At 38.6% G+C, this 25,316-nt stretch overlaps 1 protein-coding gene across 8 annotated transcripts in view; it reads right to left on the reverse strand.

The window, feature by feature from the left end:
• Positions 1-25,316, reverse strand: part of DYNC1I1 (dynein cytoplasmic 1 intermediate chain 1) — a 289,426-nt gene that overhangs the window by 193,248 nt on the left and 70,862 nt on the right. For all 8 annotated transcript variants that reach the window (XM_081079542.1, XM_081079541.1, XM_081079540.1 and 5 more), the window contains one exon: positions 23,559-23,674. In XM_081079542.1, coding sequence (XP_080935668.1) covers positions 23,559-23,674 — 116 coding nt within the window. The remainder of the gene's footprint in view (positions 1-23,558; positions 23,675-25,316) is intronic.

Here is a 25,316-nt window from a genome sequence, read left to right on the forward strand (position 1 = left end):
TTGATCCCATAATACCCACTAAGAAATCCTTTGCAGTTGCACCTTCTATTACATTGTAGATTTGTTTCTTAAAGCTTTGTTCAGGTGGAATTTTAATAAATAAGCAGTTCTCAAACTGTGGTGCCTAGCAGTATTAACTTCACCAGAGAACTTGTCAGAAATGCAAATTGGGGGGACATATCTCAAACCTTCTGAAATCAGAAATTCTGAGGTGGGTAAGGGCTGAGCAACCTGTGTTCTAACACCCTGCACGTGATTCTGGTGCATGCTCAAGTTTGAGAACCACTGGAATTAACCACATGGCAATTTTAACATACTGTAAAAGGTATTTTGAATGGAATACTGTGGTAGACTCTTTTGTAAAGCAAAGAACCCTTTTAAAAATATGAATAATCACCTCCTAATTTTTGTATTTTGGAAATTCTGAATTTTAATGCTTGCCTTTTTGCTTAGGAAGGCACGTCAGTATTTCATTTGAGTAAGTCTGATGTTTATTCTTGAAAATTATTTCAAAGTGTGTATATGCCAGGGGTGCCCACAAAATGAATACACATGACTTATATTCATCTTTTGTTATCGGTATATATTGAGTATTACAATTTTAATACAGTTTTTTCCGTTCTTAAAATGTGTATACATTTTTTTGCCACCGTGTGTGTGTATATCCCATATCTTCAGCTCATTAATTTTAAAAAATTCATTAGTTACTGTCTCTTGTGCTCTGTTTCTGTTTATTCAGGTCAAACCCCAATTGCAGCCCCCACCAACTACTTCTCCTAAACATTTCTTATTCCTTGAAAGGAGATCTCCCATGCTGAACTGAGCACCGATCAAAGTTCCTTACATCACATTACTTCAGAATTACCAAAATTACAGATTTAAGTGGAGGTCCTTCCAGTTTTTTCCTCTTACATTCTAGAATTACAAATCAGTTCAATTGAGAAGACATGCTTTTCTGGCTATTTTGTACCCAGGAATAGAAAAATTACTTGTAACAGCTACTAAGTCATGTTTTGATTGTTGTTGTTTTAGTCCTAAATATTTCAGCAGCAAATAATGAAACATAAGAAACTCAGAGGTAGCCTGCCAAAATAAATTTTATTCCTTTTGTAGACAACTCGATCGCTGGCAATTTTTGTCAAAGAGCAATTAGGTTTTGGTACAACATTCATACAACACATAGACACACATACATACTCACTCACGCATACATTCATGAGAGCACTCTTCTCCTGTGAGTTGCTGAAGGACACTGGCAGGGCCACTAGACATTTATCGTCCCATCATGCTGGAACATCACACCTCTTCTGAGCCAATAACTAAAGTACCTTTAATCTGATTTTATTTTTTATTTAAAAATATTTAATCATCCAAACGATAGATGCTATGTTTGATTAGTCTGTAGACTAACGATATTTTTATGAAGGCATTCAACCTAAATGGAGGTATGGTACTATGATAGCATGGCAGGCAGAAAAATGGAACGTTAGTGATCAACAAACAGGGCCACTATCCTCACTGCATGCTGATTTATGGGGATTCATGCTCTAGGACACCAGCTCTTAACAAGTCAATGGATGGTACATGGGTACCTTTAAGACTCTGATTAAAACTATGGAACCTCTCTTGAGAATAATGCACCCAGGAGCATATAGTATTCTAAATATGGTATCAGGGGGCTTGCAGACCCTAAAACAATGTCTCATTGTTATGCAATAGACCTTGAGTCTCGTCTTGGACTCAATCCAGACATCATCGGAAATGATTAACTCTTCTCCAAGGATCTGTATAAAGATTGTTTGTAACATTTGAAGTATACGGAGGATGCCAAAAAAATGTATACACATTTTAATAAAGGAAAAAACTATTAAAATTATAATAATATACACTGATAACAGAAGATGAATACAAGTCATGTGTATACATTTTTTGGCACGCCTGGTATGTATTTAATTTTTTATTGAGACTTCATTGTATAAAGAAATTAGTAAAACCTTCTCATGGGGAAGGGTGACAGGACGCTGTGATAGGAGTTACCAATGCTATCATAGGGGCGTAAAGACATTTTGTAAGAGTTTAAATGAGAGAGATGACATGCCACTAAAATGGGAGGGGTGGAGTAAGAAAAGCTTCCAGGCATTAGACAAGGGTCCTGCAGGATGGGAAGAATTTAAAAGATGTAGTTGGCCATAGGAGGTGGAAGGGGAGAAGGGAGAAAAGGTGTTTCAGGAGAAAGAAAGAACGTCAGTAAAAAGCTGAGTCAGGACACTGAAGTAGTTTTCAGTACCTCCTTTGATTAGAGCAGTGATCCGTATTCCTGGCTGTGCATTCCAATTACCTAGAGAAATTCTTAAAACTCTACCCCAGACCAATTAAACCAGAATCCCATGGGGTGAAGCCCAGACAACTACATAGTTTTAAAGCTCCCCATGTGATTCTAATATGCAGCCAGCTTCTAACTACTGGACCAGAGCATAGAAATTGAGTTGTAGAGGGTGGGAGATAAGTCTGTGCTTACATGGCATTCTTCCCTTAGCCAGAAGTCACAGAAAAATTTTAGGCAGGGGGTGACATTATCAGAACTGTCTTTTTGAATTTTTTTTTTGTTGTTGTTGAAAGCTATCCTGTCATCATATATGTGAGACACATACAGATTGAGTAGATAGAAATGGGGCACTGACTCTCCCTTCCACGTCTAGTTACCATGGAAACGGAATACCATCACTCATAAGGGCATGTTTCCAGCTTGTTCTTTGTGATTATTGTTGCTCTCTTCCATATGTTCTTCAATGAAACAGAGGTATCACTTTGCCTATTGTATCTTGACTACTAATTATTTCCTCAACCTTTTTCCCCCACTTTTTTCCCACTTGGCCTCCTTGGCAAGGGTTTGCTTGGTCAGTCAAACAATATAGTTGGTCAATTCTCTAATGTCAAAATAAAACAACTCTGAAAATGCTTTAAAAATGTGTTTTCTTCTAGAGGAAAGAGGTTTGAGGCAGAGTGATATCATAGGAAGAAGTCTAAAGTCAGGGAGCACAGAGTGGGAATCCTGGCTTGGCTATAGTCAGACAGTTAAGCTCCCCGATTCTTAGTTTCTGAATGCAATTTGTCTGGCACAGGACTGACTATGGAGAAAAATATGTGGATAGCATGTCCCACTGGGCAAGCAATAGGCGCCCAATAAATGATAGCTGCTATTATTAATTAGTGTCACCAAAATCTTGAAAGTAGGATTCACAACATGACCTTTAAAAGTTCACCTTTTCTTTGGAGAAATTATTTTCATCTCCCAAAATCAGGGGACAAAAAATGAAGTGTAGGGAACAAAAAAAATATTTAATGTTTTTCTTCCTGTCCTTCAATGACATTTTGAAAGAGATACTGTTACCTGAAACTACTTCAGTTTCAAGAAGCTAAGACCAGGTGTATATCTCAAAATAAAAATTCTAAAATACCATGCCATTCACATCTGGAAAAATGATAGGGTTTCTAGAAGTGAAGGATATTTGGTGATGTTTGAATAGATATGTGGATGATTTGATATGTGGAACTGTTAAGGTATCTAGTTAGAATAAGCGCAAATGGTAATTTTAAGCTAAAATTTATGAGCACTTATAACAAGTATTGTTCTAAGTATTTTACATGGATTTTTTCCCCCATGGACTACATTTGATCTTTACTACAACCCTATGAGGTAACTGAAGGACCTGAGGTTCAGAGAAGTAATCGAGAACACGGCGGTGTATGCAGCCTGGAAGCTATTTGTGCCTCTATTATCCCTTTAACTTCTTCATTGTTCATGCCCGTTGTCCATTTCATTGACTTCTTAAGAAATCCCAGTCCCAGATTTCTATGACCTTCCTTTATTTCAACTGTCTTCCCAAGAAAAGTTCACAGTTCCCCTTGGTGCTCACTGGATTACTCCAGCCTGAGCTCATCTCTCTTCCCTGTCAACTTTGATGTCCAGGAAACTCGTCCCCATTCTGCTGCACATCCACCTGGAGCTCTCATCTTCCACTGGACCACTTCCTCTCCACAGTCTTACAAAACCTCCCAACCTTGGCCCTGCTGGGTTCTACAAAAATGTTAGACATTGTGTTATGTGCTTAACAGAAATGACCGAAAAGACTGCAGGCCTCAGTAGTTTTCCAACATTTTAAAAGGAGGGGGAAAAACACTCAAGAAGAGTGTTATTTCCATCAAAGACCAATTTTCAGAGTCAGTATTTGAGTCTATTCCATTGGGGGCTTTGTTGACCCTCTCCATAAAGTTTTATTAAACAATTCCTTTTCAAAAAATATTAAGAAAATGCAGTGGATGTCTTTAGTTTTTAAAAAGACAAAGTTCTATCACTGATGTCTTCCACAACTGTCTAAAATTGATGCTGAACACCATCTTTATATATAATTCTTGTTTGTTAGGGGAGAATCATTCAAGTTAGTTGGCCAAATGAACTAAATATTAAGAGGAAATTCCATAATGCCCTTTTTTCTAATACTTCAAAGAATAATACATATAGCAGATTGTCCAAAGTGTTGCCAGATTTGAATTTCTTAAAAATCTTTCACTGCCAACACATTGCTGGTGTTGAAATACAACCCATGTCTCTCACAGCTTCAACAAACATATTTAACACATTTGTGCATACATTACTTAGTGTAAACATGGCTCACTTAAGTAGAAAGATTTTTTTTATTATTTTAATATTTCATCACCATGTCATTCCATGGAAACTACCTTGGGGCTACTATGAAGGGGTTTCAAACATCTCTCATATAAAACATCATTACACGTTAGCAGGAACTCCATTCAGTCAAGAAGAATGGCATATTGGCTGGAGGCAACTCTATAAACTGCATGCAGTTTTAATTAAATTCATTAAAAATGCTGTGTCTCTCAGTAGAGTTGAGGGCAGATAGAACCACTTAACAATAGCCAAGACCTAATCCAGTTTGTCAGAACTAATAATAATACAAATGCAATTTCTCACACAGGGACACTTCCAAAAAGTTCACGAATGAGCAATTGTGGTGCTATTTTTTAAAGTAATATTTATAAATTATTGCAAGATGTTACCAGCCTCAGACCATGGTTGCAATGTCTAATTCCAATGAGTTGATAAAAGGTGCTATTAATAAAAAGGCACATTTTGGGCAGCTGACATAACTAATTGATCAAGTAATTTGAGTAAAAATACAAGATTTCACTAGGAAACCCGGACAGGGATGAAATCACTCAATTTTCCAAAAGCCAGAAGGCCTTGAAAAAATAGGAGACCACAGAACACTTTTATGTCTAACCAAAACCAAATAAAATGATCCCCACGAACAAATAGGCTTCAGATGATATAATGTGATGAGAGATTTCAACTATGTAGGCAAACCTTTCATTTTCTTACCCAAATATGCCAAGCCAAGGATTACCAAAATAGGGAGGGGAAAAGTGCTATTTCCTCAGTGCGTTGTCTCTGTAAGGGTGGCAAGAAACATTTTTTCCCTCCTCTTCAAATTTCACCATACCTCACTACACTAATGCTCAACATAACACTTGAATCTCAAGATCTGGGTTAAGTTAAAACAAAGTAAGATAAAATGGACCCAGATGAACACGAATATACCTAGGCTGACACTTCTAATAATGGTTATTGGAAGATGCATTACGACCAGCCCACCCAAGAATCCCTCTGGCAGCCAAAATGACTGCTTGTCCGGAGCACCTGAAGACGATTGGGCCACTATTTAGTTCTGCTAGATGTCTCTGCTGAGGTTACCACTGTGCATGAATTAAGGAGAGAGGGAAACAGCTGTTCAAACTCTCTATCCAGGTATTTAAAGAAATGTGGTATATCTCTCTGTCCTCTCTTCTGAGGGAAAATAGGCACATCCCCAAACTCATCATTACTATATAAAAAAAAATTGGCAAGCATACTGTCATGAGCATACCCTCATTTTATGAGGAGAAGGTTGGTATTACATACACATTTCCTCAGTCCTTCAGCAGCAAAACCATTCTCTATCATTGAAATAATAGTTTAAGGAAAGGCATCTTCCAATCATTTTCTCATTTATCTTTATAATATCCTCCCAAGGAAAGGGTTGAAAAAAGATAGGAATTTTGTGATGTCTAAACAAATCAGATTGGTCGTTCAAGAGAAAGATGATGGTTTCCTAAGTACAGGCTACAGTGGAGAAAATAGGAATGGAAGGAAATTTTAAATGGGACCCTGAAGACAGGGAAACACATATGACGATGGGTGTCCTCAGCCAGAGCAAGTATGGAACCAATGGATATTATGACATTAGTGGTACGGAGAGCTACTCCTACCCTCTAAAAACAGTTAATAAATTACAAACTTATACAATTTCATCACATTAATACATATTCGTCATATTTTGCTTGGAACCAGTATTATGCAGTGTACCATTCCATACATGATCATATGCCTGACCCCAACTGTTCAGTCAGGAAATATGAATGGGATGCCAGGACCTGCCAAATGACACCAGAGAACAATCAGGTAGAGGGCTCCATCTTTCTTCCCAGTACCAGCAAAACATATTAGCAACATCCTGAGTCTTCACACTTACAGTGAAAACGACCACTTGCTCTATTGACCGCAGGAAACAAATTTCACACTACGAGTTTTAAGCTGTTAAAAGAGATCAGCTACTCTCCCATAGACCAAAACAACTGTCTTATTTTATAAAAAGGAAAATTTCTCAGTCAGATACATGTTTTTCTACAACAAAATCATCCAAATTGTTATACAAACTGGAATCCTGTGCTGACAATTTTATAGAAAATCTTATTTTACATTTGGGCTCTATAATGATAGTCATCAGGGTTTTTTTTTGTTGTTGTTCCTTTGTTTCTTTCTTAATAAATCACCATGTAAGACAACCGCCCTGGATCTCTGGTTTCTCAAACCACTTTCTAATTTGCACAGTTGATCCTGCCAACACAGGTCCAGCACTGACACACATTTATGGAGAATTAAAAGGAGTTCAGAGCTCAACATTAACTTGACTTTATTACTGACCTTGAGATCCACTTCTATAAATAATCTCTTTCCTTGTAGCTAGAATGTGAACCTCTCCCCTTGACGTTGGTTACTTTTTTTTTTTTTTTGTCAAATTACCTAGGGTCATTAATGTTATTTATAGTACTTTGATCTCTCCAGAACTGATATCTTGCCAGAATTTATCTAATAGTTGCTGAGATTCTTAAAGGACCAAATAAATAGCATTCAAATGAGAAATAAGACAAAGTTAAAAAAGGAGCAAGGCCAAAACAACATTTTCATCATAGAGAAAGAAAGACTGAGTGAGAACGTAGCGTACTGAGAAAGCCAAATGCACCTGCTAATTGATTTCCTGAATTAGGCAGATTTACCCACCTACTCACAGGTAAGGCCACACTTGACAGGCCTCCCCAATTGAGTGTGACTTGAATAGGACTCATAGCAAAGGGGAGTAGAAGGTAATTCATATGCTATAGGTATACTCGCTTCCCCAAGAAACAAGTAGTGCTAGCCTCAGACAAATCATTGTACCTCTTCTGGGGATGGAGGCTGCAGTTAGTGTGAAGTGAATAAAGGGGTGGCAAGAGGCCAGGAGTATTACACTAACTGAGCTTTAGGCCACATTTGATGTGGGCAAGAAGCACATACAGGTGACAAAATTCTCCCTTACCATATGTGAGGCTTTGATTACATTTCCAGGCTATGATGTTAGACAATTAAGTTCGCAAACTCATCCTAGACAAAGTGCTATATGTATACCTCACTGCTGAATATCACTATGGTCACCTTCTAAGTACTCCCCTTGGGAAGCTATGCGCTAATGCCAGTGCCTAGTCCACCCTACAAAGCAATTTTGGAACTCTTTTTATGGAATGGTTATCAGAGCTGTCATCGTATTGATGTCCTGAATGTCATCAAAACGTCTTCCTTTCAATATTTCCTTTATCTTCGAGTAAAGAAAGAAGTCATTGGGGACCAGATCAGGTGAGTAGGAAAGGTGTTCCAATACAGTTATTTGTTTACTGGATAAAAATTCCCTCAAAGACAGTGCCATGTGAACTGGTACATTGTCGTGATGCAAGAGCCAGGAATTGTTGGAGAAAAGTTCAGGTTGTCTAACTTTTTCATGCAGCCTTTTCAGCACTTCCAAATAGTAAATTTGGTTAACTGTTTGTTCAGTTGTTACAAATTCATAATGAATAGTCCCTCAGATATCAAAAAAGGTTAGCAATATTGTTTCAACAAGTTCATGAACGTAACTGCCAGACCTCATATGTACCAAGATGTGGGGTTTAAAAGAGTCAAATTAAAAGCACCATTCTTTCGTACCTAAGTTCTGAGTTAATTGAGAAATAAAATCAGGAATAAAACAAAAAGCCAAACTCTCATTATTACTACTGATAAGGGATAGGCTGGCAACTCTAACTTACTGTGAAAGCAAAACTGGACTTGCTGTGCATTTCCCCCAGATTCCAGGCCCCAGAACAGTTGACATGTGGCACAGCAAACACTCTTACTCATGCCACCACTTCTGTCTGGTGAATAATATAAAGTATACTACTTGTGACAAAGTATAAAAAGACCAAATTTCTCATGGTTAGGACCACTGATAAATTAGTTACATCTAATTAAGGAATGTTGGTCAATTATTGTCCACCAACCTTCCTACAATTCCACCTCTATTAGAAGAAGAAAAGAAAGGCACAAGAGTCAGGAGTTTTGAAGGAAGCTCTTTCTTCCTAGAAACCAGAAGAAGGAAATGGCAGGCATTTCCTTCGTATTGTACCCACCTTCCCTCCCATATAGCTCAGGTCATATGGTTGAATTTTCAATGCCTTCAACTGGACAGGTGCCCCAGATTTAAACCCCTTGCCTCTATAAAATGTATGGAGAATACATGGAGCTCTCCTGCCACCATTTCTATGTCCTTCGTTATTTGTTTACAACGTTCTTGCTTGCTTTATGCCACAAGAGCTGAGCATGTTTCTCTTTCTACTTTTTGGTTGCCATTACTTGTTTTTGCAGTTCCTTTTCCCTGAAATAATTTGTTCTTCGCTTTCTTAATATCCCCTAAACATGTCTCCTTTTCACTTAATGCTATTAGGTTGGTTCAAAAGCAATTGCAGTTTAAAAGGTTAAAAATAATTGCAAAAACTGCAATTAGTTTTGCACCAACTTAATAATAACTGTAGCCTATAGAAAATCAGCAAAGAAAAATGATGACATCGGAGAATTCCTTAACAAAGTACTCAAGAGTTATTCCATAGTCTATATATAATAAAATGTAAATGATAACTCTCAGATTCAAATTGTTCCAGCGTTGCTAACAAAAGTCATGCTTGCTTCCCATCTCATGCCCACGGAAGACATCTTTAATTGAGATGAGGTAGAATGGAGCCTCAGATTTCTCAATACGCAATTTAGATAGTCACTACTAACAGATTTCAGTTGACCCTGAAGAAGTTACATATTTCTATTACGGATAAGCTCATACTGTCATTGTTATGGATAAGCTCATAAACCTCACACTGTCACAAAAACAACTTATCTACCATCAAAGTTTTTTGACACTATGCTACCTTCACATGCCATACTTTCTGCTGCCTTAGGATTTTCTTCATTTTTTTCACTTCTTTCCTAATACCTTTTTGTACTGCGAACTCCATTATTCTCCTGGTACTATATTCCACTCCTGGACATCTCTTTGTAGGCCACTGCATTATCTCTTTTAGTTAGAGTTGGCTTGCCTGTGGAGGCACATCACAGGGATACTGCAGGTTCGATTCCAGACCACCACAATAAAGCAAGTTGTAACCTTTATGCTGGCAGAGGGTCTTGCCTTCAATTTGTAAAAAAAAAAAATGCATCATCTGTGAAGTGCAATAAAGTGAAGCACAACGAGCTATGCCTGTACTGCTACTATATTCCTCTGTCACACAAGCTACCTGGCATCTTCTGTAGCCAGCACCCCTATAGGTCCCTATCTGACAGGTCTGATTTCATCGAGGTGCCCACTCCCATCCCCATCCCACCATTCACTAAGATAACTATAGTGGGACTTATATTTGCCATTTTTTTGGGTATGTCTCATGTCTTTTTTGTTCTATTATTCTTTTACTGCTTTCTCTTACATTAAGTGAATATTTTATAATATAACATCATAATTATGTAATGATGTTTTTTTCTTTTTTTTTCTTTTCTTTTTCTTTTTTTTTTTTTTAGTAATTCACTTTGTGGTTGTTTAGGCAACCATTTACATCTTAACTTGTCAGAGTCTGCTTCAGATTTATACTAACTTAATTCCAATGATATACAAAAATGTTACACCTACATAGCTCTATGCCCTTTCTCCTTCTCTTCCTGTTATTATTATACATAATATATTTATACAAATTACAAAGCCAGAAATGCATTGTTATAATTATTACTTTATATAATTTTATATATTTTAAAGAAGTTGAGATTAGAAAGAAGAGCAATTACATACTTAGAGCTTTCGTTATTTAGCCTTCATATTTGGTTTTCTTCATTTGTTCCTGTTGATTTAAATTACCAGTGTGACTCATTTTTTTAGGCAGCTTTGCTTCCACGCACTTCTTTTGTGTTGTTATTAGCAAATATATTACATTTCTATGTATCACAGGTCCAGCAATATAATTATATGCAGTATTTTATATAACTGCTATTTAAATCAGTTATTAGAAGAAAAAGAAAACAAGAAATATGTCTTTATACAGTCTTTTACATTTACATTATTACCTCTACATGTGCTCTGTTTTTTTTTCCTGTGGATTTGTACATCCTCTGTATATATCCATGTAGATATATAGAGAGAAATATATAGATACAGATATAGATGTAGGTATAGAAATATGTGTACACATATACATATATGTTGTCACGCAGAATGACTCTGGAGTCACTTGCTTCCAAACTAAAGAACTTCTTTTAGTATTTCTTATAAGCGGGATCTGCCAGCATCAAATTCTTTCAGTGCTTGTTTATTTGGGAATGTCTTTATTTCACCTTCATTCCTGAAAGTTCTGTTAGGTTCACATTTCTTGGATGACAGTTTCTTCTTTGAGCACTTTAAATATGTTATCCCACTGTCTTCTGGTTGCCATTGTTTCTCATAAGAAGTCAGTTGTTAATCTTATTGGGTTTCCTTATAAGTGAAAATTATTTTTTTCTTTCTGCAGTCAGTATTTTTACTATGATGTGTTTTGTGGAACTCTTTACATTTGTCCTACTTGGTGTTTTTTGAGACTTTTATGTTTGTAGATTAAAGTTCTCATCAAATTTGAGAGATTTTCAGCCATTATTTCTTGGAATCTCTCCTCTCCTTCTGGCACCGTTACATGTATGCTGATTCATCAGTGGTATCTCACATCTCTCTGAAGAGCTCATTTTTCTTCATTATTTTTTCTCTCATCAGATTGAGTGTTCTCTATCTATATATCTTCAAATTTGCAAATTCTTTTTTCTGCCAGTTCAGTTTATTATGTACCATTTAATGAATTTTTCTTTTCAGTTTTTGTTCTTTTCAAAAATTGAATTTACACTTGGTTCTTTTTTATATAATTTATACTTCTTTATTTTGATAGTCCCTATTTGATGAAATATTGTCATATGTTCATTAACTTTTTAAATCATGGTTTCTTTTAGTGCTTTGAAAAAATCTCTCTCTCTCTCTCTCTCTCTCTCTCTCTATATATATATATATATATATATATATACTCTTCAGCAACATTGACCAAAGTGTCCACTTGTATACATTTTTGATATATATATATACACACATATATATATATATACATATATATATACATATATATATATATATATATATATATATATATATATATACACACATACATATCTGAAGAATAATTCGCCATAATCAGAAGTGTCTGGATGCTGATGGTAACCACTTTGAGTACCTCTTGTAATTGCAAAGTCACACATGACTTTTATTCATCTTTTGTTATTGGTGTATGTTAAGTATTATGATTTTCATAGTTTTCCTTTCTTAAAATGTATATACATTTTTTGGCACATTTTCTTGGCATCCTCTGTATATATCCATGTAGATATATAGAGAGAAATATAGATACAGATATAGATATAGAAATATGTGTACACATATACATATATGTTGTCACGCAGCAGCCTAACCATCTGTCCCCTCGTGCCTACCCCTAAAAGACAGAAGAGTCTGTGAGACTGATCCTTTCAGGAACTTTGCTTCACCTTTGTCATTACACCTTATGTCTGTCTGTTTGGCCCCAAAAGATGGCTGGATAGCCAATGACGGATAAGATTCCCCATAGGGGGAACGACCTAAGCCAGGAACAGTCGCATGAGGACCACCTGGAGAACTCACGGGGTTGACAGAGGTGGGCACAGTCCCCCACCTTACCCCGCTAAGGAGAGCTTCTGCCTCTGTGGCTACATTCCTTGCCACAACCTGCTTGGGAAGTGATTCAATGATGTGATAACATTAGTTCTCCTTCTATTCTTATCAATAAGTTTCAGCATAAAGGTTTTGTCCCTGCAGAGGCACATACCACAATTATTAAGACATCAGGGGACTTTCGATTACGGCTGTTTGCAGGCAAGGGTGATTGGTTTGAATCAGTTTTCTGGCATGATGTATGAGACTCACAGACTGGAAAAAACAATGTTACTTCCTTGTGTGTACATCAATAAAAGCCACATGGTGGCCCGATTTGGGGCTCTCAGTCCTTTGAGGCTGTGAGACCCTTGGCCCCTAGTGTATAATTTTCTTGATTTCTGTTTCTTTCTTAACCCTTCACCACCCCTTCTCGTTCTCTCACTGCCCGTGTTGCGCTGGACGCAACACTTATATATACTACTTTGAAGTTTTTATTTGTTATATCCAACATCTGATTGCTCTCACAGGAAGTTTCCTTCACCAGCTTTTTTCCTGTCAGACTTACCAGCTTCTTTGTATGCCTCATATTTTTGTTATTGTTGTTAGACACTGACTATTTTAGATAATATATTGTAGTGACTTTGGGTACAGTACCCTTCCTCAGGTGCTGGTTGTTATTTGCTTGTTTATTTATTTAGTGACTGGATTGTTTTGCTCAAGTCTGTTCTTTTCTCTTCCTCTGATATGGGTCCTGGGTGGATGAAGCCTTGGGCATGTGCACAGTCTTCCTGAGATGACAATCTTTTGCAGGCCCTTTAATTGTACCTTTCCTTGACCACACCCAGCTGTTAAGTTCCACCAATTGCTGGCTTGTTGCTCTGTTGTTTTCAACAACAATACCCTGGGCCACAAATTTCTCCACAGATTGTTTTAATTAAATTCGGGTTCCTTTACAGGGATAGTTTTTGAGATCAGTTTTTGAGATTTGTTTCAACCCAGGAAAAGGCAGAGTGGAGTGCTGCTGTAGCCTCTGATCTAGTTGGCTTGCTCTCTCTGAATAGAACCTCTGCTTCGCACATGAACTTGGGGTGAGGGTGATTAGGGCTCTAGTATTTTTAGCTGAACTCAACGTAATGTTCCCATTCCTCAAGTCAGGACTGGGCAGGAGAAGAGAATACCCATCTCTCAGCTGCACTTGCTTGGAATTTAGGCTCAGTAACAGGTAGCTGGGCGCAGAACTGGAAATGCTAATGTTCTGCCCCTCCCAGACAACTGGGACTTGCAGGGAGAGGCACCTGTGTTGTACGATGCACCTGCTTGAAGTGATGTTTGCTTCAAGCTGACTGGGAAGAGGGAGGGAAGGAATGGGTTCTGGCTCAAACACCACAGACTCTTCTTGTTCTTATCAAGTTTTAGTATGTTTCTTGTATAATTTTTTTCCCCCATTTTCTGTATGCCCTTGGAACCATTTCCAGAGACTTTAAGTCATTTTTAAAAAAAATAGTTTCACTAGTTTTCCTGGGAAGCAGATCTACAGAGCTCCCCATGTTGCCATGTTGGAAATGGAATCTTCACATATATCTTGAGTTAGTCAACATATCAATTCTCATTATCAAGAGAATAGAAGGTTTGATATACCCTTTAGTGTTCTTCAATCCTGGTATTTCTTGACTTTATCATTGATCAGGAGCAATGACCAGAAACAAAATCCTCTTCATTCTGGTGTGTAGTGGTGGGGGGTATATTTGAAAATTATTAATGTGCTTTTCTATTTGTCTTTCTGACTATAGTGATCTTCACTCTCGTCTACCTAGGGCATTCATTTGCTAGTAGAAAGATTAGAATTTGATACCGAATAATGAAAATAAAACAGCTAAAATAAGATTCAGCTCCCTTCTCAAAACACTAAATTCTGAAATACTACGTTAGAGGTAAGTTTAAATGAGGAAGAAAGAATATTCCCAATTCTTTTTTCTTACCATTTAGAATGTCAAAAACTGTAAAGATCACTCCTTCTGTCTACTCCTTCCCCAAATCTATGGGAAAAGTTAAACACAGGAATTTATTTCCAGATAAATGGCAAGAAAAGAAGCATTATGGTAGAAGAAGAGAGAAACTTTTTGATGTATCTGGATTTCCACTTTCTGGGGAGAAGCACTGGGAAGGATAGAATATTAAATAAACTGAGGAGAGAAATGAACACAGGGACCCTTGAACCACATTGTTTGGGAATCTAGGAGGAGACCATTATGCAACAGATCTCATTCACAGGGCAACCCAGCCTCGTGGGGGTTGGTTGACATGAAAAGACGGAGAGAAGATCTGGTGAGTGTTTCTGAGCCTGCCTTCAATCACTGGAAGCATGGAAACTGAATTGAGAACCAGTCTTCCAAGGGGTCTACTGTGGTAGAATGAGGGATTACATGGCATGGGTTGGAGATGGGCTTCTCAACCAGGGGCTGGATAGATAACAGGGTATCGACTCAAAGTGTGAAGACAATGAAAGCTGAGAGGAGGACAAGTTATCAAGAGGGAAATGGCCCATGCTCCCTAGAAACATTGCCAAGTCAAAAGAATAGACACAGTTCACCAGCTGCATGCTGTGGCAAGGGGTACCAATGCCCAGGTGGGCAAAGAACATCACGTCAGAGAGCAGCAGAAGTCAGCCAGCATACTGTCAAGGACTGGCATGAAACCAGAGTCCCTTTTATCCCTCCCCTCTCCAGCAAGGCCATGAGATCATGTAAACCTAACTCTCTCCCCTCTCCACTTGGCCATGTTCTTAGGGAGAAAAGTAGGTGAGAGTGAGGTTCCATGAGAGTTTGAGCATTTCCACCCAATTTCAATAGAACATACCAACTGAGTCTGTTTAAAATAAGTAAGAGATTGCACTAAGATTGTTTATTTTGTACATTTTTCCCATTTTCCCCTGACAGCCAGTAGTATTGTAGACAACTGAAGAGAAAATAAAGGACCTCTATTCTCTTTACACCTCTGATTTATAAGGTGAGTAAATTCTGTAACAACACTACAAGTGCAATAACATGTATGAGTGTGCTGGACACATAATAAATATAATTCTTCTATAATTTTTTTCTTTACCTCCCCTTTCTTCTTCTCACACCAGAGTGGGCATTTTTTAAATATATATGTTTGGCTGCCCAGCATCCATACAACTATTTTTTTTTGGGGGGGGTGAGACGGAGTATAAAAAATAGATCAATGTAGAGTCGTAGCGTCCCCTGACATTATTCCTCTGCCTGGCCCCTCACAACTAATGTAGGACATGTAGTCTAGGCCTGGCTAGTAAATCTCAAGGGAGCTCTGGCAAGGTACCAGGAAAGGTAAAGGTTTCCAAGGCAGCAGTGCCTACAGAATTTAAATGCTGAGCGTAACCGCGACCCTCCAATGACAGGAAGTCCAGGAGGTTCAGGTCTTCTGACCAGGCTGAACACGTTCAGTGGCATGACCTTGCTGTCTTAGCTGCTGTTTCAGTCAGCTTGGCTGCCATATAGCAAAATACCATAGACTGAGTGACTTAAACAACAGAAATTTATTTTCTGTTCTGGAGGCTGGGAAGTCCAAGATCAAGTTACCGGCCCGGTTTCTCGTGGGAGCTCTCTTCCTGGCTTGCTCATGCCTCCACACTGTGTCCTCACATGGCCTTTCCTTGCATGCACGTGAAGAGAGAGAGAGAGAGAGACAGATCTCTCTTCCTCCTCTTAGGAGGCCATCAAATCCTATCAGATCAGATCTACCCCGATGACCTCATTAAGCCTTAATTACCTCCTATGAGCCCTATTTTCAAATACAGTCACATTGGAGGTTAGGACAGCCTTCTTTCCATTTCTGACTTAAATCTCTAACTTTTCATCAATTCTATCATGTATCTCATACCTGTCCAACAAATCTCTTTTGTTTAAATTAACCAGAGTTAATTTCTACTGTTGGCAACCACAAACTCAAACTGGTACCCAGAAATTGGTATCAAAAGACAGTCACTCGAGGAATTAGTGTTGGTTATTTGCCCTAATAAGGACTAAAGAAAATGAAAATTCAGTTAGAGTTCAGGAATGGTAACCTGCCAACCGTAACAAATAGCTAGATAGATGGTTTTTCCTTCTGCGGTGATCTTTAATGAAGTGTCCTTTGAAAAGAAGGATTTAAGGGATCAAATTGTCACTGCCATTAAATAGTGTGACTGGCATGAAGAATTTAAAGATGCTAGGGTGAGGTGGTGGCTTATAATGGAACCGGACAGCTTAAAGATGAGATGACAAGCTCAAATCTCTATATTTTAGCTCAAGGCATAGGACCAGGGAATTTCTCCGGTTGTGATAAATGTCTGCCAAAATCAAACGCGAATTTTAAATTCTGTGGGTTCCTGAGTTTACTCCATTGACTTGCCAGCCTCACCAGTCCACTTAGGTGAAAGTGACAGTGCTGTCAGGAAATAATGGAAAATTGAACAGAGGGGAGAAGACGGAGCCTTGGGAGTACCCCCAAACCACATTCGACACTAAGCCTTGCTTGACATCCAAAGAAGACCCACCTCATTTCTTTTTGCACCTTCATCATCTTCCATCACGGTTGAGCCAGCTCTTTGGCTCTATTTATAGCCCTTGCTCATCTTACCTTCAACACAGGGTACCATGACAGCAGGACCTGGAGAGTAAGCTGGATTGGTACCTCTAACACCTTGTTAAGACAGATAGGCTAGCGGATGGGAGAAAAACCTTTCAAAAATATAGGGACCTGTTACCTCAGTAAAGTTCCCATGGGTCTAGTGGTCTGATAAACTCCAAAGTATATGGCAAATACCTTGTTTCTCTAATGCTGAGTCGTAATGCTTGGTGGACCATTCTGACTTTTGCAGGCAACACTTTCAACATTTGCATGTACTATTCACTCCATTTACCAGGTGACTCAAAGGGCTTTTACTTTTAAGTGGCTATACTACTTAGAAATTATAGTCCAGAGAATCAAATGATGCTCAAAGTCTGTGGGGCAAAGCTCTAAAAGGAATTGCAGAAGAGGTTCTTAGATTTTAGAGCAATAGTGTATCTAATACATTGTTATTATTCGTTTGAGAGATAGGTGTGGGTCTGGCACTGAACTGGAATCTCCTGGAACACCAGGATTGCTTACCGTCTAGGCCAATGTCATTTTAATGTCTAACCTAAATCAAGAACTCAACCATCAAAGCTCTGCTGACTAATAACTGGAAAGGTGGTTCAGAGATAGGGAAATTTTATTAAACTAGAACATTCTGACTACTTAATATATGTAATATCTAAAAAACGACGCCTGAATGTGTATGTTCCTTAGATAGTTTGTTTTTTGGTTTTGTTTTGTTTTGATTTTTCAAGAGACTTGCCAAGATGATATGAGATTAACGTTGTGTAAAGAAAACTAATCTCCAAGGATCCCTCCATCCCTGACCTTATTAACAGGGGCCTGGGGGCTTTACAGCTTGTTTTCAAAGAGGATTAACTCTTTAAACAAGTGTCAAAGGGGAAATAGCAGGCATATTTCAAGGGAGCAAAACATGGCACATGTCAATCTCTCTCTGGAATAGTGTCAGTTCTTATCTAAGGAACTAAAGCTAAAAATAAGATTAATGTGTGTCATCTTCACTAGGGATTTTTAATTTGCATCCAGATGCCACCATGGCTTATCTCCAAACATGTGGCTGCTTTAAATAACAAGTTCAGAGAAATAGTATAAGGTCCAGGAAATTGGGAGCCAGTTGAAGAGCTCGAGTCAAGGTTATAACACCGTAGCCCGTTTTCTCCCAAGTCATCTCCTCAGGCGTTTCAGGATTGGCTTCCATTAGGAAATTATATCTCTAAGAACTGTCTGATTTCAAATTTAAGGTTCCAGATAAATATTTCCATTTATCTTCTCTGGAAAATTACTTTATTTGGCAATTTTGTATCAAAGAATTATGCTCCTGAGGCCACCAAGGTGTAGGAAGATTTAGAATTCAACTGTCAGCAGTTTAGAACTCCAATTTCAATTCTTATCTCTCCTCACTTCATGTAGTAGGAGAGGAGAGAGGGGAGCAGCAGAGGTGTAGATCCACAACAAGGAGGTCACCATGGTCTTTTGTAGTCCTTTGGGTAACATGGAGACATGGTAGAAGGAATGAATATCCCAATATGTAAACCATGGACAATGAAGCGAGAGCCCAGAGGGGTTCCAACAACTACCTCTGTAATAACATGACGAGCCTTATTTTGGATTTGCCCTGCTGAGGGTACAACTTTGCTCTGTCCAACCATCTAACAAGTGCTATGGATGACCTTGGATATGGCTGACCTCACAAAAAGGAGGAAAACCTACAATGTGATCCTTCACCTGGAGGAGTTCTCTATAAGCAAGGGAGTTCTTCCTGCCCAAGCCCCTCTGCCCAGCAATGGAGAAGTGAAGATCAGGCTGGCTTTGTGGGTCTCTGCATCTGAACCTGTGCAATGATGGGCTGTCCAATAGAGGAGCCACTAGCCACTGTAGTTACTGAACACTTAAGACGTGGCTAATGCAACTAAGGAACTTCATTTTCACTTTTCTTTAACTTTCACTGATTTAAGTGTAAATTTAAAAACTGATATTCAATTCAATCACTGAAAAGCTTTTAAATATGTTTGGAATGACAGTGATATACGAATCTATATTTTCAACTGTAAATTTTATGAAATCTTACTACAGTGCAAATATTTCCAATAAAAATTTAGTGTTTGAATTGGGATATGCTGTGAGTGTAAAATACAAACCAGATTCTAAAGATTTCTTATAAAAAAGAAAGTATAATATCTCAATGATAGTTTTCGTATTGATTATGTATTAAAATGATAATGTTTTTTTAACATACCGGGTTCAATAAAACATTATTAAAATTAATAATGGTTCACTATGTTTCTATTGAACAGTGCTGGTCTAGATTATTCTGGGCAACTATCTCTATATCTGTAGCTTCTGTATTGACTATATGTGGGAGAGGATGGGAATCCAAGGTAGAAATTCTCCTCAGCCAACCAGCCAAACACGAGTCTTCCTTAGCCACCTTCCTGCACACCTGTTCCAAACTCAAAGTACTTTAAAGAGTATCTTTGCTTATCTCTGCACAGTAAAAACTTGATGACTGCTTTGCTCCATCAACCAAGGCTGCCTCAGTGATTTTCTCCTTCAGTTCTCATAACTGTGTCATGTTCATGGGCTGTCAATGCCTACACCAGCCTGGGGACTGCAATAGAGGCCTGGCTGCAATAGAAACATTGAATTCCCCACACACTCTCATTCTCACGTTTCCTTAAAACGCCCCCAATACCACTGTAGCCTTAGTGCATGGATCATACTCCATCCTCCCTGAATTACAATAACCATTTTCTCTTCCTTCTCATTCCTCTCGGATCATCTCACTCTTCATTTCTTCCATTGATATCTATTGAGCCCTTTCTTTGTGCCAGGCACTGGGCATGGAGGTAAAGAACACATACCCTGTCCTCAAGGAGATCACAGTCTAAAAGGCAGACATTTAAATAATTAAATGTAGCGTGAAAGGGGAAAATGAACTGCGCCTGTAATATGAAGAGGGACATCAACCAGAAGTGAAATTACCTAGGAGCTGACCCTTGGTTGTGGTCCTGAAGGAAAGCAAATAGGAGAGATGGCATTCCAGGCAGGGCAACCGTACGTGCAAGCGCATGGAGGTGTGAGGCGACACAGCACCAAGGAAAATGCAAGCAAATTGGTCTTTCTTGAATATAAAAAACAAAGCCTGGGAGGGAAGTGACAGGAAGAGAGTAGCCAGCATGAGGAGCTAAGTTCCCATTTATAAGATAACATGACAAGAATAGGAAGAACAGAGAACTCTTCGAAACTATCAACAGGTTGTCTTAAATTTTCTCCTCCTCCCTCTAGATTGGTTTACATCTTCCAACAAGTTAGAAAATTCTCATTTGCCCAGGGGTCACTAGAGAACTTGAAGTTCCTAGGATGTCTGACATCAGCTTTGTCATCCAACAGCATTTGCTGAGTGCTTATTATGAGCCAGTCACGTACGCGCTATAATAACGATGCAGAAGACCGCCTTTCTAACTAACCCCACCACCTCATGGTCAGTTCAGGGAGATAACAGGCAGGACAGAGGGAGTCTGGCAGGGAACTATGCTTTTTTCCTTACTACTTGGGAATAAAAAGCATGTTTAAAATGTTTTGGAGGTAAAGAGATTCTGCTCCCCCAAAATCAGCGTTTCCTATTCTCGGCCTTCTTTTCTGCAACTACTGACTTAAGTAGAGAGGGAAGGTCTAAACTTGTACTGAAAAAAAGTGTTCATGCAGACGTCACTGCTAAATCTTCCTGGCTTAAATCATTCTCTGGAGTGTTTCTCCTAACAGGTCATTATGATCACAAATTAAGAGACCATTCATTTTAGTACATAGTGGAGAAAAGAGGCTTAAACTCGGGCAAATCCCAAGTAACTTCCCCTTCATTTTAAAGAATAAAGTGGGAACATGTAAAAAACTGCATACATCTAATACACATTAGATGTAGAACAGATCAATGCTGAGATCATTAGTTTGAATACTATTAAATTTTCCACAGCCCCATAATGATTTAAAAAATAATCATCACTTCTTTATATACTATGGGCAGTAATGAGCAAAAGTGGATCATATATATATATATATATATATATATATATATATATATATATATCACAGCTTTAAATATTATCCATCCAAGAGCCTCAAAAAATTTAGTAGTGCCTTGTTCCCTGTGTCCAAATGGCTGCAGCTGTCGTGAAAACACTGCCATACTCCAGCCCCCCACTGGAAGCTACCCGAGACCTGCAGCACGATAGTTCCTTATTACTCACTACCAGCTGCTGCCTCCTGGCTCTCCCTCTGCCACCTCCTTGCACATGGGTGAAAGGCAAGCCTGAGCACCCTTGTCAGTCAGGTGACTGGGTGATTGCGGACAAAGGTTAAGAAATTGTCCGTGGTGAGAAGACAATTTGCTGAACCCAAACCTAACGTTCTTCCTGTCTAAATCCACCAGGGATTGCTTTACTGCCCAGAGCTACAGTACCTAGTTTTGAGTTCAAGTCTGTATTGTGGGATCTGAACTACTGAAACACCATCACCACAAAAAGCTCTCTGAGCCTTGTTAACAACACAGAAAGGACTTCTGCCAATAGCTGAGAAATAAATTCCTTCTTTCCTGCTGCTTGGACCACAGCATAATGAGGGCTCCCAAGCTCTTTTTGCAGTAATAAAATGGAATAAACAGGCTTTGCCTTTTGATGTGCTCCAGTTTAAAAGTTTAGAGTTGATGCCTGTTCATCCTTAATTTATCTCCCCTTGTAAATATTTCTGTACCAGTTCCAATATCTGAAGTCTACACATTTTCAAAAAAAATAATTCACTCCTTCTCCTATTTCAGTTGTATAACTTTATGTTATGAGTCAAATTTGGGGCAAAATAAACATACCTCAGGCTACAGCTCTGCAAATACCTCTGGCAGCAAATTAACTCAAACAAATGTTTGGGTTGAGTGGCGAGGTTGTTTTTTAACGATCTTCCTGATATGCTGGGAGGTCCAAGGACAGACTAGGTGAACTCCCAAAGGCTTTTCTAACTGTATTTTCTGCCACATTCAATATACTTTTTTTTTTAAGGGATTTGATGTTTTATTTTTATTTTTTTAAATTTATTAGTTTCAGGTGTACAAGACAAGGTAATACTTAGACGTTCATCATTTATATCCCTCACACTGTGAACCCCCCCTCCCTCCATCAATATACTTTTAATATAAAAGTCTCACGTTTGTTGCAGTGGGTGGTTTAAAATTTCACCACCAGAGGGTGCTACTTGTTTGCGTCTAAAATTCATTTCACTATCAGACTTGAAAAATGGAGGCCCTGTTACCAAAGAAATGTAAGGGCCAGCCAGCCTTACCCAGGAAAGGTTTTCAGAAGACCTGTAGGTAGTGCTCTCCTTACAGAATCAGATTTCACTTTGCTTTTGACATTACGTGTTTAAAACCCAAATTGAAAAGCTCTGTAGGTTGCACAAACCAAACCGCAATAAGTTATGTATTTGCTGTAAACCAAGCAGGAACACGAACCATTTTTCACTCCTAAGGCTTTTGTTCAGTATTTGCTACATAACAACAATGAAACCAGAATTCTGACATCCTCTTCACCACACCAAACAATAAAGTAACAAAGTAAAAAGAGGACGTGCTTAGCAATAATAATAATTACACTTTCAAACAATACGACTTCACTTATCCTATTGTAAGTATACACATGTCTTTCTTCTGCTTTGGTCTAATTTTCAACTTCCAGAGAGTATTTCGATTTATCAACTTCAACCTCTCTTATTAGTGTATTTTTTTGATCCACTGAGATTTGCATGGGGATTTTTCACTCGATGTTTTCTGGTATGTACAAAAGAGGCCTGGAGTTCAGTTCTCATGCACCTATTCTGAGTTTCCATGAAAAGTCTTTTTAAATTATGGTAAAAACAAAAACAAACAAACAAACCAAAAACACTAGTGGGTTCTCTTCTGAATTGGCAAAGTAAATCAGGGGTCAGCAAAGTTTTTCTATAAAGCGCCAGATTATAGTCAATATTTTGGGCTATGTGAGCCATAAATTCTCTGTCACAACCACTCACGCCTACCATTGTAGCCTGAAAGCAGCCATATAGACATAAATGACTGGGTGTGGCTATATTCTAAAACACTTTATTTCAAAGAACAGGTGGTGGGCTGTAGTTTTCTGACTCCTGCACATAATGAATCTTAACGTACACACTCTTCTTGCTGATAAAATTCAGAAAAGTTTCTATTACAACACCCTTTGATGATTTTCCCCCTCCTCACACAGTTTTGACAAACTGACCTAAGTTACCCATTTTAAAGTCCATGGGCTTTTTGGAGGTGTACCACTAGGATCCCTCTCCAGACTCTTCAAAATTAGAACCAAAGGAACCTTTAAGCCTTTGGTGTGTCATTATGTGTGTGTCCCGTGAAGATCTGTTATTGTAAGCTATGAAATCAACAAGAAGGATGTGACACCCTGGCAATTTCTCCAGAGATAATTCGGAAGGTAAACAAAAGACACCATTTACCTTCAGACTGGTGTGTAGCCAGAGGTGTCTGCGTCTCCTTACAGTAGGACACGACTTCCCTTGGCAGGAAATCCACTTGGGTAACCTTCGATACGCCCAGTTTATGCAGTCTTCGTCTATAGGTAACAAAGGACAAATGCTTAGAGAGGGAAGGCATTCCTTGCAGAAGAGCTGTTAGTAATAAAACAAAGGACTAAAACAAACCAACTGGAAGTAGAAGTGGCCCTAGGCTGGAAGGCAGGATACTTGGGCTCTTGGCCCACTTGGGTCCAAATTTGCTGGGTGATACCAAGTAGGTCCTTCATGATGACCCTCAGTTTTTCTATCTGTAAAAAAAAGGTCTTGGTCCTGCCTCATTGAGACCCCTTATATTCTGAGTATCTCTGATTTTACTTGATTTAAATTCATAAAGGGAATTTTCATTTGTAATATAGGCTTGTAGTCTCTTAGGTGAAAGGGACAAAAGAAAAGCATGGCTTCTCAAATGTGAAGAAAAACAATTCCTTACTAGAGTAACATGTTCCTTACGATAGCAACAAGAGGATCATATTCTCAGGGGGAATGTCATCTCTCATTTCTCCAGAAAAGGAACCTGTTGCCTTACAGCTGCCGAAACTGTTTGTTCCTCACGCCTTTCCCAGGATATCACAAGGGAGTTTCTCAGCAAACTGAGAAGGGATGGAATGATATCGGTCATTCCCCTTCAATGGATGGTTTCAGAACAATGACTCCATCCCGTGGGGCTGTGCGTGTGTGTGAAGGCACAGTATGTGCTGGAACACAATGGGGACTTTCTGGGAAGACAGCCAGCAGGCGTGAAACTCACAGACCTTGGAGATAACAAGCTTTACTTCCTCATTTGTTAACTAACAAAAGCTATATGTTGGTCTGATTTGGGGCTCAGTCCTTGAGGCTTGAGTCCCTCTCCCCGCCCCTGCTTGCACTTTACTCTTGGCTACTGTCTTTCTTAACCCTGTGCTGCCCTTCTTGCATCCCACAGCTCTTGTCGTGCAGGACACAATAGGAACCAACATAGATCAGCATGTGAATTTGTTTAAAGACACATCGATATAGCACAGGTGAGTGAAGAGGGTACTGGGCTAAGAGTGGTAATGTTTCAGCGTAGAATTTCCAAACTGACGATAACTCCTTTCTGAATATGCATGTAATACTTCAAGTGTTTTCACATGTCTTTCCCATCTAGTATGGCATCTGTCTTTCCAATATCTCTATGAGGCGTATGGGCAGATGTTATAATCATCTCCATTTTCTAAATGAGGAAAGTGAGAACTGGGGCTAAAATGCTGTTGGCCGGACTCCTGGTCCAGTATTTTTTTTCCACTAAACCAGACTCTTACCTAAGGTTCTCAATGGGGATTTCTGAGTTACCACAAAAATCTGAAGTGCCTTCTGAGTCCCCAGAAGAGATTAAGCACATAAGTTCTAGCCCCACCACTTATCAGCTGTGTGTGTGTGTGATCTTGAACAAGTTATCTCTGTACCTCCGTTTCCTCATATGTAAAAAATGGAGATATTATTAGTACTTACTATTAAGATTGTTATACGTAATGTATATGTACCACAGAATATAATGCATATATCATGCAGATATTATATATCCATATATACATAATTTACAGACATATGTATCTTACAACAGTTTCTGGAACAGTCTTTTTTTTAGTATATACCAATATTTAGTTCATACCAATATTGAACATATTCTATTTATTAAAAATTTATAAGCATAGAGTATGT

This window comes from Rhinolophus hipposideros (assembly GCF_964194185.1).
Source record: "Rhinolophus hipposideros genome assembly, chromosome: 18".
In the NCBI taxonomy this organism is placed as follows: Eukaryota; Metazoa; Chordata; class Mammalia; order Chiroptera; family Rhinolophidae; genus Rhinolophus; species Rhinolophus hipposideros.